Source organism: Phodopus roborovskii, unplaced genomic scaffold, assembly GCF_943737965.1.
Source record: "Phodopus roborovskii unplaced genomic scaffold, PHOROB, whole genome shotgun sequence".
Classification (NCBI taxonomy): Eukaryota; Metazoa; Chordata; class Mammalia; order Rodentia; family Cricetidae; genus Phodopus; species Phodopus roborovskii.
The window spans coordinates 2,483,678-2,497,416 of NW_026126693.1; the positions used below are offsets into that span (position 1 = coordinate 2,483,678).

At 38.7% G+C, this 13,739-nt stretch overlaps 1 protein-coding gene across 1 annotated transcript in view; it reads left to right on the forward strand.

Moving 5' to 3' along the window:
- Positions 1 to 13,739, forward strand: part of Magi2 (membrane associated guanylate kinase, WW and PDZ domain containing 2) — a 1,383,694-nt gene that overhangs the window by 1,230,598 nt on the left and 139,357 nt on the right. The window contains exons 12-13 of the mRNA XM_051174837.1: positions 419 to 608; positions 9,029 to 9,070. Coding sequence (XP_051030794.1) covers positions 419 to 608; positions 9,029 to 9,070 — 232 coding nt within the window. The remainder of the gene's footprint in view (positions 1 to 418; positions 609 to 9,028; positions 9,071 to 13,739) is intronic.

Sequence of the window (13,739 nt, forward strand, 5' to 3'; positions counted from 1 at the left end):
AGTTCATTTCCTGTTTTAGAGAAGTGGTATAATAAATAGATATAATAAATTGGGACCATTTTCAGAAAAAAACAAATATTACCCTCTTCCTGAACAGATGCACATGAATGACCCTAGGATACAAGCTATATTTTATAAGGAAACACATCAAAGAAATTAAGAGTTTGTCAATGATTTCTAGTTACTCTGCGGCGAGGTTATATAGGTTGTATTCAAACCCCAGGCACTACTTTCACTTACAACAGTCTATGCTGAACTCTTACGTAGAGATAGAGATGATTTTCCTTCGAGGCATATGTACCAAATTATTCTTGAGGACAAAAGTTCACAAGGCAAGAAAGTCTTTGTAAAGGTAATAAAAGAAACAGCCATTCTGAGTCCATCACCTGTCATGTTCTCTGTTCTCCTTTTCTTTTAGATGATGGACCGGTGGGAGAATCAAGGCAGTCCTCAAACAAGTTTATCTGCTCCGGCTGTCCCACAGAACCTGCCCTTCCCACCTGCCCTTCACAGGAGCTCCTTTCCTGATTCAACAGAGGCCTTTGACCCACGGAAGCCTGACCCATATGAGCTCTATGAGAAATCAAGAGCCATTTATGAAAGTAGGCGTAAGTGAAAGCCATGTAAAGTAAGGGTACATTGATAGTGGCTGGCACCAGCCTAGGGAACACATGGGGGCTGAATAACCTGGCATGAGTTTATTTTTGAGGCTCTAAGGTTTCTCCGAAGTAAGACAGCTGGTCTAAAATTGTCCTTAAAGCCTGGCTTCTCTTTTGTGTAATTGAATTTAAATTTTATGGGACGCAATGTGGTATTTCCATACATGTGTACATTGTAGAATGAACAAATCAAGATAATTAGCATATCAAAGAAATGAAAACTATAATAAGAATACTTAAAACCCTGTCATTTACTTAATTTTAAATATATATTATGAATAGCTACATTGATGTATGACAGAATTTAGTGCCCTTCTATCTAACCAATCTTTATACTCACTAACTTAAAGAACTTGTTGCTTCTAAAAGTATCTTTGGGGGTTTAAATTGAATTTCCTACTTTTGCCCCTAAGCTCCTGAAGAAATGAGGATGATGTGGGGTTGCTAGTTTGGTTCAAGTCACCAAATAAGATAAAATAAGTTTTGCAACTTCTAATCCACTCAACCTGACCTTGAATCTAAAGCTTATGTTTTGTTGTCTTAGAGCCTATATTGGCTTGGAGAAGCCTTGAGTAAAATAAAATTTCAGGCAAGTTTTCCCAACTCAGAGTCATGAATCAATTCGTCCCCAAAGCAGGGAGAAGTAGATACCAGTCATTAAGATCTGAATCTTCTGCTACCCAGGTGCCTGCCTCCCTATTAGAAGACCTTTGGAATTATTTGAACTTTTAATATCAAATGTACATTGTGCAGTCAGGTCACCTCCTCCATGGAAACTAGATGACAAAGGTGTATAAAACAGGACACTGAATACTAAGAATCTGAGAAAAGATAAAGAAATCAAGTTTAGTTGCAAAGGCTTTGGTCCCTGCCGCTTCCCTTCAGAGTCAGCTGGGTCCCTTTACTTCAACTCTTCCCTCCAATAATATATCATCACCAACTTCATCATCTGAAGCACTAATAGGAAGTTTTAAATTGTCTGTGGCCTCAGAGGGTCTTGAATCTGCTTAGTCCTTTGATGAGTTTGGGGGCTGAGAATTGTGCACCCAGCTGGTAAGAGAAAAGCAAACATAATGCCTTTTCCCCATCCTCTGTAACGTTTTATAGAGTAATTTGGGTAGATGAAATAGGACAGCAGGCCATTGAAATCATTTTAATCAAAATGAGCCTGCATATGCACACACTTTTCAATAATCTGTTACGCCCAAGTTACTGCATTTCCTTCTTCCCTCTCTGGATAAATGACTGAAATATCTTTAGAGGATTGTGTACTTGGAGCATCTACTACAGTAACATCAGAGCATAAGGGGCAGTGTAGCTGAATAATGAAGGATATAAATTTGGAGCACTTTAATTCATTAAAGTGAAAAAACCCACAAAGATATCAGCCCAGCCCTTACTTCGTTTATGCTTCAATAGCCAAATAATTATTGAATGCCCACTTTGCTCTCAGCACTGTGGCACAACACTGGAAGTGGACAGTATAGCCTGCTCTCATAAATTTCATGGGCAAAGGGACAAAATGTAAACAAGGAGGAATACACCGTGAAGTTCCAGGACTTACTTTATGTCTGGGTTGCATTCAGGGCTATAGTGAGCAGCAGCTTGCTCATGTTTTTGTGCCTTTGTTAGCCAGAACAATTCAGAGCTGGCTGATTTGGGACAGAGGGCATCGGTTCCCATCTTCTGTCTGAGACAGCCATGCACCCAGTTTCTGAACAGGACTTGTACAAGACCCTCACTTGCCCCCAAAAATTAAGGATTTCTATAATCTAGCAGTGCAGCACAATTTCTGTTCATTGCCTTTTTCCTCCTCGCCTGTAGCGTCTGCAGCCCAAGCAAGCAGCCACGTGAACCTCCAGTGTCTTTCCTTGCCACAAGAGCTGCTTAATCCTCTGCTGCTGCAGCATCCCCTCCCCCAAAGCTTGTCCCCACACCACTGCAGAACCCATGCTCCCTGTCCATCCACACTCTAGTGTTTCCAGGTCACAGGCACGTTTTCAGGCCACATCTCTCAAGAAGCCAAAAGAGGGCACGCTCATTTCCTTTCCTATGCTTCCCTGCCACTGTGTTACTTCATAACACTCCGTGGAGTGTGAATGAAACACAGAAATGTGAAGGTAAGAAAACCACTGTCCCAGTCTGTGGAGGAGCCAAATGAGCACCAGCCGCTTTTCATGTTCGCTCTGGGGCTCCTCACTTTGAGGCTCCTTGCTAGGCCATACCAGCCTCTTGAAACAAGCAAACAGCCTTCAGCCCTCTCTACATTGTTCATTTCCAAGTACAGAAACGATTTATTCTCTCACCTACATTTTTAGAGTAATACCTTTTTTATTTATTTAGACAGTCTCACAAAATTGCCCACACTAGCTTTAAACAGGCAACTTCCAAACTCAGCTTCTTAAATAGCTGCAGCAATACTATGTAAAACTTGACTAACGATTGGAAACCCCTCCTCTTCGAAGAGGACTTTCTGCACAATGGTGTTAGAAGCACCCCAAGGAAAGGCCATACTCACAATTTTGACTGCACTCCCTCTATGCATAGTTAGTTCTTTAATTGTGTGCACAAGCTTTCCATTTGGAGCTTGCTGATGCTTCTGCCTGTAAGATTCTCCCTGGGAGAAGACAGCACCGGTGACAGGGGCAAGTATGGAAACACACACACACACACACACACACACACACACACACACACACAGGCTCTCACCTGTGAGTCCTTTGATGTTTCTCTGACATGCTACAATCCTAGTATCCAACCCTACCCCCACAACCCTGCTAGAGCCACCAAGATTTTTGTATTCATACTCAAACTTGGTTGCAATTACCAAATAGAAAGCTGCCCCTCCACCTACAAGTAGGCCCTACAAAGCTATATAGAATGTTTGCTCTGTCAAACTGTAAGGAACTATTTGGATTCAAGTCACCACTCCCCCTGTAAATGATGGGAATTTATCAAATGATGTAAAAGCTGCCATGCCTCATTTGGTTCCTAATTAGATTAATCTGACAGTTTAATGCATGTGCACAGACATCTTAATAAAGATGTGTTCCTTGGGAAAATGTGATTTTTAAACAAACCAAAAAAGGCAACCACAGGCTAGTAGAGACACATGGCAGGTTCATACTCCTAAGAGGAAGCCAGTGCCTCCTGAATCTTCATGAGATGCTCTAAGATGAGGTGATGACAGGAACAGAACAGAGAAAAGAAGGTAGGTGGTGCCTTTGATCGGACAGCCCAGCCCTAGGCCTGGTGCCCAGAGGTGGCTCCCCAAGCCTCCATGACAATCATTAAGAATATATGAAGAACCCAGTGTTTGTCTAAAACCCTGGTAGTCACTCAAGAGACAAAATTCACAAGAAATAATCTCTACTTGTTAGAAAACTATGACAGAACACATAGCGAAACAATTTCTGGGCAAAACTCTCTTACAGAACACCCTACTAACACATGGTGTCCTTGTTCCAAGCCAGTATCTCTGATATGATGGGAAATGGTTTTTGATAATCTAGTGACCAATGAGTCCATCTGGGATAACTACACCAAGGAGTTTCCTGGGGTGTCCTGGTCTTGATTGGCCTGTTATCATTATTAATAGTTTCCCTGTCACTCTCTAGATCATCCTCATTTGAGTGGTGAATTATATAATTTCCTTTTATTAGACAAACTGTTCAAGAAATAGCCATTGAGACTAAGAAAAGTGTATGTCTACTGTACATACCATGGATAAAATGTTTCAACATCCACTAAGAAAAAATGTTTTGTTTTCAATTAGTCAAGTACTTATTTAGCAAATCAAGTTTTTGCCTCTACAAGGTTTATCTCTAATTAGCCTTACAATGACTTTTGCAACAGCTTGTTTAGTAGTCAAATTTCCAGTGAACTCCCTCAATCTAGAAACTTTAGACATGTTCAGATCTAGAACATGGCAAACTTAAGTGGGGAAAAACAAGGTTAGGAGATTCCACACAGTTAAGTATCAGGCCATTCCAGTCACATTCTATCACACAGGCTAAGTTCAATTCAACACCTTACTGAAAAGGTCTTAGTCTTGCCAGACCCTGGCCCCTAGGAAAGATTGTATCCAGATAACAATAAATAGATGCCCATCACATTTCTGAAAGTAGGCAAGGTAATATGGAAAGCTTCCCAAAGAGAATAAATGCAGCTCGCTTTGTTTTCAACATCAAGTCCTAAGTATGTTTCACAATGGAGGTGAAGCAGAAGAACAGGTCCAAAGCAGAGAAAGGAAAAAAGCTCCTCACTCTCTGACACTCCCCCTCACTGCCTGTCTCTTGCTTTGAAGCTAAAGTGAATTACCATTCAAGTTACCCAAGCTTTTTTTCTCTTCACATTGAACAATCGTTATTATAAATAACAATTTAAGAGGTTCAGCATGTCCACACTCATTCTCAGTAATACATCACTCACGAGTATGATCATAAATATGTCAAGGACCTGTCTGTCTGTATCTAAAGGCAGAGCCTCTTTCAAGCAGAATTACTCTTGAATTTTTCTACTAACCGCTCACACTTTTCTTCCAGATATTAGGAACCGTAACAAGCCACGAGGGTCTCAGCAAAGGCAGCAATCAAAAGTCCTGGTGCCAATTTTTTTAGCACCACACCTGGAATAAAATTATAATGTGTGACAGATCAAAGGTTGACAGATACAGTCTTCACACTATGGCTTCTATCCTTTCCTATTGTTGTTCAGTACTGAAATCTTCCCATACTCAGTGTAATGCACACACAGTTCATATTGTTCACAGGCCAACTGTTGGCCCTCCAGCTTCTCCTTCCTTGTTACCAGTGAACAAAGGTTGGAGTTTACAGCCCCTTCCACCCTAACTGCAGAGCCATTTGGAAAGGTGAAGTAGAAAATGGCACCATCCACCACAGCACACCCCTGGAGAGTCAGGAAAGTGATGTTGAGATGGCCACATCACACAAGCAAGTAGTTGTCCTGTGCCCAGAATGAGAGCCCAGAAGCCCATGTGAGTCCTTGAGCTGGCATGACTCCAGAACCATGTGAGTTGGGGCTTAGTATTGCATGCTGGAAAGATGTATGAATGCCACAAACACAGGCAGGTATTCAAGTAATCGTGAAAGTGCAAGCAGCATGCTTGCCAGTAAACATGGGGCTTAGCCTTGGCCTGAATTGCCTGGACAGTGATGGCGTCCCTCAGTCTTAAATAATTTACTTCTTACCTGTGTTCTTTCCAATACAATCTTACTGTAGTGAAATATTAAAATGAGATGTAAAAAGTGTTCAGACACTCTTACATGTGACTTAGCATTAGGATCATAAAAGCGAGAAAATATTACACACTATCATTTTAATACTCTCAACTGTACTGTAAAGTAAATTTTCTCTGCCTTTTATCACTCTATCCTTGGTGTGATTTATGTCTATGATTTGACCTGTGTGGGAAAAACTGTCTTTTAGTTGGTGCTTCTAATTTGCCTTTATAATATTTTGAAAAATGAGGTCAGTAATTCCATTAAAACTGTGTTTACTATGTTTTGGTAGGTAGACCTTAATTAGTTTGGAAATGTACTTTCAAAAATAGTATGTTTGGATGGCTGTCTAGAAAACTATGATAACATCTATATTTCTATCAGCTTTCTTTTAAAATTGGAAATCACCATGATGTCAGCTAATAATATAGACAGTAACCATTATGCTATGGCACATTTTTCCTGTGTTTGGGGAATTAGATAAAATCCCACAGCCTATAAATTTATTTTATTCAGTAATTTAAAACTTGGTGCCTCTGAAATTAGATAAAGGTACAAGATTGTGAAAACTAGACTCGAAATTCAGTCCTCACCCGAGCATTCTTTGGTGTCAGAGTGGGTAGTGCGGACTCCCAGTGTAACCCAAAGTATTTTTATGAATAAATATGAGATCACCAGGGCTTCCGTAAATGGAATGTAATTTGCTACATAGCAAGTAAGTCCTAGTGAGATTATGATAGCCTAAAATGTCAATGTTGTAGTAATGGGGGCAGTCTTCCATCACGGACATGAGTCTAACTTTTCGATGACAGAATATTTCTCCATCAAAATCCTAGACAACCACAGGAAACAAGAACACTTAAAAAGGAATGTTCCTGCTAGAAAACTTCCCTGGCAGGCATGGTCACTGCAGCCTGTGGCGGAAGACCCCTTTACAATGTGTGAAGATATGTCACTGTGATTGGTTAACAAAGAGCTGAATGGCCTTTAGCTAGGCAGGAAGAGATTAGGTAGTACTTCCCTTCCGGGGACAGAAGAAAGGAGGAGTCACCATCAACATGCCCAGGAAGCAGATAAGCAGTACTGAGTAAAAAGAACATACATTTAAAAATATGGATTAATTTAAGTTATAAGAACCAGTTAGGAACAAGCCTAAGTTAAGGCTGAGCTTTTCTAATTAACGAGGCCCACGTTATTTTTTGAGAGCTGGCAGGCCAAAGAAAAATCCATTTACATACAGTGCCCCACTGAACAAAACTAGCTCACTGTGCAAAAGGAACTGAGCTCCAAATTGGCACAATATAGTCTCACTGTAATATTTTTGTTGATAAATCACCAGTATTTATACTACTCCATATATACTGTTCTGTCATAAAATGATGCTATCCTAACATTGAGATGATCTGTGATTCATTTTTCTCAATCTACTTGAATACTCTTAAGTTGACCCCTCTATAATAACTAATCATTTATGTGGATCATTTACATGACTGTAATAATAATGTTCTAACATATATTCCAAATTAAAACTGACTTACATATTTCTTGCAAGAAAAACTTTACAATTATTTTTATCAGTGGTATGCCTTATGCCCTAAAAGGATTTGGTAACTTTTAAATTTTGATGGTATGATTAGATATATAAAGTTTGTCATAAAGGCAGAAATATCCTGCCACTCTCAGATGGATCTCAACAACTCATTCTAACATAATCCTTATTTTCTTGGGTGTTTATTGGCAAGGTGTCTATATACATATGACTTCTGCATGTCCCAGACTAAACCCCATCATATGGTTTAGGAAATTGTCTATGGACAGAATGATAAAGGAAGATTATGAATATTTGAAGATTGTAGGAAAGAAATTATACCATTGTGAACAGGGAGTAACAGCACACACATTTAGTCTTGGCACCTGAGAGACTGAAGCAAGAAAATCCTGAGTTTGAGGTCAACCTGAGCTACATAGCCTTCCTTGTCCAGAGGAAGAAGGGAAAGAAGGAAGTCGAAGAGGAGGACTAAGAGATGGAGGGAAGGAAATTATAACAACAAAAGCGTCTGGGGGGGGTGTTTCCACGATAATAGTAAAGAGTTTTAATTACATGCATATTTTTAAGAAGGAATATTTTCATGCAGTTTTCCCTAAAAATGATCTTGAAGAGTTGTCTGGGATAAAGTACAGAATAAGTGCATCTCTTGGCATCCTGGGCTTATCTTGCATCTGCACAGTGAAGTATTTTCAGATCTTCAAACAGCCTGGCAGCCCATCTCTCCTCCCTCTGTGGTACAGTAGCTTGGGAAAGTACAATAAAACTCAAATGATGTCACTCCAGGAATAAACCATAGTAATGTCATTTTTTATATGCTCAATAGTTACAGATACCATCTCTTATTTCTTAAGCATGGCTGTGAGGAGGTAGGTTAGACCTGTATGCATCCATATTTACCCCTTATAAATCTTAACCCATGAAAGCAGCTGATCTTCAAATACTTCCAACAAAGATAATCAGGGTTTCTAGGATCCTAAAATTTGAAATATGAACATTCCTACACTTAAAAGATGTTTCATGTTGATGTTTATGAATTTATGTTGTTAGACATATTGTAGGCCACATTGTAATTCTCATGAAGGCTCTCTGTTGCCAGAATGAACCAGTTTAACTCAGCTACTTGGTCATAACCTCAGCTATCCAAATTACTAGAAATCTCAAAACATTTGGACTGGTGTTAATCAGTTTGATCATAGGTTGAAATTTTTACTTTTCACCTTGGCATTTTATGAATTCATAATATGATTTTGAAGAACTCTTGCTACATAGATTTTAGGTTCTTAATTGATATATTTCCAAATAAATATCCTATCCTTATAGTGAAAATAAAAACATAATAAGATTTGGAAATGGTATTTTCCATGCTGATAAAAGAATCCATAGTTTTCTATTTTCATGTTTGTGAGACTACATGAACATATATACATGTAGGAAGGTAAATCTATCCAACTTCAAAGGGGAAAAAAACATGAACATAGGATTTGGGTGGGGGAGTTATAGTATCAACAAAAAGAAAATAAAAATGAATTTTAAAATGCCATCAATGAATTTCAACTTTAATTCCCCATTTTCCCATCCAGAACAAGTACCACCCAGGACCAGCTTTCGAATGGATTCCTCTGGCAAGTATTCAGAACTCACAGTTCTGTGAACACACGTCCTCCACTTTGTGTAACCAGTCATTCTTCTAAGTGGTATCAACTTTTCACTATGTAATATTCACTGTGATAATTAACTCACCTACATCACATGTGTTTAAAATAGAGGGCAAGCCTTGTCATGGTTGGTTTGGATGCTTCATTAAAAAGTTACTAAATGACTACACTTAGAACCAACAGTTAAAGAAAATCATAAAACTAGATAAATCTGTGCCCTCCAGGACAGCAGCCACTAGGTACTAGAATGCAAATTCAGATGTATTATCAAATCTGTGTGAAATCCACATTGGATTTCAAAGACTTAGTACAAAAATAAGCCTTGTTAATTGTTTTATGTTAAGATTGTGTCTTAGTTAAGGTTTCTATTGCTGTAATGAAACACCATGACCCAAAAACAAGTTGGGGGCGAAGGTTAATGAAATTTACACTTCGACATCACTGTTCATCATTGAAAGAAGTCAGGACTCAAACAGAGAAGGCTCCTCGAGGCAGGAGCTGATGCAGAAGCCATGGAGGGGTGCTGCTTACTGGCTTGTTCCTCATGGCTTGCTCAATCTGGGTTCTTAGAACCAGCCCAAGCACCACCCGAGGTGGGTTGGGCCCTCCCACACTGATCACTAATTGAGAAATTCCTTACAGCTGAGTCTCATGTCAACATTTCCTCAGCTGAGGCTCCTCCCTCTCTCATGACTCTAGCTTGGGTCAGGTTAACACAGAACCAGCCAGAACAGAAGGTGTTTTGATAATTAAGTTAAAATATGTTATTTAAATTGATATTATTTGTTAAAGTATTTTTAAAAGTGGTTGCTTGGCAATATTAAATAACTTCTATAATTAAAATTTTATTTAAATTGGACCTTGCTAAACAAGATTAATGAATATAAGAAGGTAGAATATCTCAAGAGGGAAAAGCTAAATATTTCCCCAAAAAATCTTACTAAAGATAACATAGATTGAAATTATTTTGAGCTTAATTAAATACCTATATCAATTTGGGATTTTTATTAATTCCAGTTACAAAATGCTATATTTTGGTACTATTTTGAGTTAGTGTACAATATCATAGCTTCTAGTTTAAGAACTTTTTCCTATCTTAAGAATTTTACTTGGATATTTTTTTTACTTATCTCTTCCAAAAATACATTATACTTTGTGATGTAAACTAAAATATGTAACATTGTTGCAGGCATGAAAGAGGAGGAAGAAGAGCTACTTTCTTTCCTCCTCCAGCTGCTAATGAAATACTCTTAACATCTGGTTAACCTGCTAGATGGAAACTCTGGACACTCTCAGCATTGCAGAAAGGCCTGTTTCTTAGTAACCGCTCTGTTACTGGCTGTGGGCCTCAGCACACATCCCTAGTGTGTTTCCATCCATGATGACAACTCATTGTCCATCCCAATGTACTCTAACACCCCTTTGGGGATGTGTGCACTGGAGATCATCCATTCCCTCAGTTTCTGTGTCATTTTTTGAGTGTGTACAAAACATGGAAGATGCTACTTAACATCCAAATAATATCTGAAGGAATTGTTTAGCTTGGTCTGAAATCTTTAGAATGTAGCTGCCCTTTCATCTGATAGAGACACTGGCTGTAAAGTCCTTGTAATGTTTAAGAATATCTTATGCCCAGGGAGAAAATGAGGTCTAGTAATTATGGTTAAAAAATGAAATCAGGATATAATGTGGAAATCTAAAGCTCACTTAAACTAGCCTCAGAAAATATATTTTTTGAAAAATCTCCATGTCTAAATGTATTTTATTCAGAAATAAAAGAAGAGGAGAAGGATTGCCCAATAGCTTAGATTATCTTGATATATGTACAGTCATACTTTACATTTACAAAAGATAAAGTTATAGTTTGAATACCTTATTCTAATGTATGACTCAAATTGTCAAAAAAAGAACCAATTCAAATATTTTGTTATGTGTACATATCAAAAAAACATAGAAAATTATTTTATCCAATAAACATCTCTCTGATAAAATTTCTCAAGTGTTTATCAAATTATCAAAGACAAGATGACCAGACAAAATGAGCCTAGCTGTTGAGTACAACAGAAACCACTTGTAAAGAAAACCTTGTCTTGTTTTTTGTTGTTGCTGTTGTTTTTGTTTTTTGTTTTTTTAGGCTTTTTTTTTTTTTTTAAAGAATTCAGGACCATAAACATCAAATCAGTAGCAGTATCAGTGATATACAGAAGTCAATCAAAAGAGAAAAGAAGAAAAAGTCTATTCAGTTTGTTATTAAAGTGTTATAAGGACCTTAAAGAATCCAGACATGGCGATGCATGGTTTTAATCCCAGCACCTGGGAAGCAGAGGCAGGTGGATCTCTGCTCAAGGCCAGCCAGGTCTGCAGAATGAGTTCCAGGACAGCCAGGGCCATGTAGAAAGACCCTATCTCAACAAGGAAAAGAGAGGTGGGGAGAGAAAGGGGAAGGGAAAAGGGAGAAAGAGGAGTGGAGGAGAGGGGAGGAAAGAAGAGGAGAAGGGAGGAGAGAAGAAAGGGAGAAAAAAAAAGAAAGGAAGGAATTCAGTAATCAGAGAGCTGAAAGCAGCCAGCCTGGCCAAGAATGAGGTGAGAGATGGAGCAAAGACTAGATTTCTGGGAGAGAAGAGCAGATATGATAGGGGAGAAGGCAATATTTAGGGTTGAAGAAATCTGAGTTGGTTGCAGGCTATAGAAGAGAACCAGAGAGGACATGGCTTATATCATGGCCACAGCATCCTAGGCTACCATCATATTACCAAAGGAATAAATATGAAAGGTGAAGAAGAAACAGTCTTCTCAAGCCAAATGTATCAGCGACTTAACTGTAATGTCCGATTCAGTGGTCAAAAGCAACTAATTCTTCTTTAACCCGTTCAGTCTCTAGAGTGCCTGAAAATCCTGAGCTCATGGGAATATTGAGTGACCTTTTTCGATTCTTTATTCCATCCTCAGTCTTCCCTAGATCCCCTTACAAGAGAAAGTCAAAACAGCAACACTCTTTTCAATAGGGGAAATAAGTAGAAAGAGGCTTTTGTGCCAAATGTGATAACCCATACTGCTTTCGTTTTATTAACACATGAAAGGGATTCAAAGACCAAAATTTAATTGACATTTATAATAGCAGTCTATGTGCCAATTACTCCATTAAAAATGCTGTTCTTTGCAGTTTTGAAGACTGAATCCATTCATAAAACTAATCAGTTGTGCTCAGTCATTGAGCCTTTTCCCTAAATGTTGTGCTAAAACCATGCTTTGTGAAGGCATAAGCTCTCATAGCATGTTAAGTCTTCTGGGATCTTAGTGCAAACAGGAATCAGCTTTTAAAATTCCATTGTCCTTTATTACGAGGGAAGTTGTGCTGATAACAGCAATTTACTACTTTTTTCTTTTGAGACAGAGTCTGACTATGTATTTTTCTTATGACTTAAGCCCACATTGGTCCACCTGCATCTGCTTCCCAGGTGCTGGGATTGAAGTTTGCACCACCACACCTTGCTTTGATTACTAGGTTTGAATTTAAGCTTTTATAGTACTAGTGTGATCCCAGGATAAGTTAGGGCTTATGCATCCCCTCTCACTACCTTGCCTCAAAGTTCATACAGGATCCCATCAGAGAGGAGTGTCATGAAATGCTTTGTTTTTTAATGCCTGTGTCTACTGGGACACTGCTTTTAAGGAAGACATAGTCATAGCTAATCATCATCGAAGGCAGCATCTGAAGAGCCCCCCACAGTCCTCCTAAAAGGGCCAAGGGAAAAGAAGAAAATAAAACCAACAAGGAATCAGAAAAGACAAGGACAGACTAGTTATCATCTACCAGGCCCCTTTATCTAATAAGCTCCCAAGTGCATGGTTTACTTCTAGACAAGTTTGAGGGTGGTGATGATTAACTACTTAACTGCAGTGGTAAAGGAAGAATGTTTGCCCCGAGATGGCTTACATTAATAAGGGGAAAGATAAAACATGACACAATGATTGAGCCCATCATCAGGTCTGGAGAGCAGCCAAGGTGAGGTCTTAAAACATCAGCTCTTCCCTAACAAAGCAAGGAGGAAAGAGAACAATGCATGTTATCTTTGTACATATAATCTTAGTTACTTTGTAAGGGGAGGAAAAAGGAACAAAAGAAAAATTATCTTTCTAAAAGCTCTTATTTTAAAAAAAAATACCACTTAAAGACAATTTATCACTTAAACTATTTTCCAGCTAACTGTGTCTCTAAAGTTTCTAGGCCCTGTGGCCTCTATGTTCAAAATTAACCAAGAAATTAATAAGTCACATGTGCGGGCACATGTGCCTTGAAGAATAGAAGATAGAAGAGTGAAGGTAACACAGTAGGGACTCCTCCCTGTGTTTGAACACACACACACACAGCGGTCAGAGCAATAGTCAGTGCTCATAGGGCTGGAGATAAAAGCACTGACATCAGGTAGCTCACAGTGACTGTAACTCTAGTTCTGGGGGACATAATATTATGTCTGGGTCTCTGCAGGCAATAGTGTGTAAGCACATTCGTGCACACACACACACTTTTTTATGTCACAGGCTTATAATTGTCAGGAAAAAAGTACATTAGAAAGTAAAAGGAGGAGTGGACATCTTGATCACATCTCCATTTTTCAGAATTAAATAAATTAAC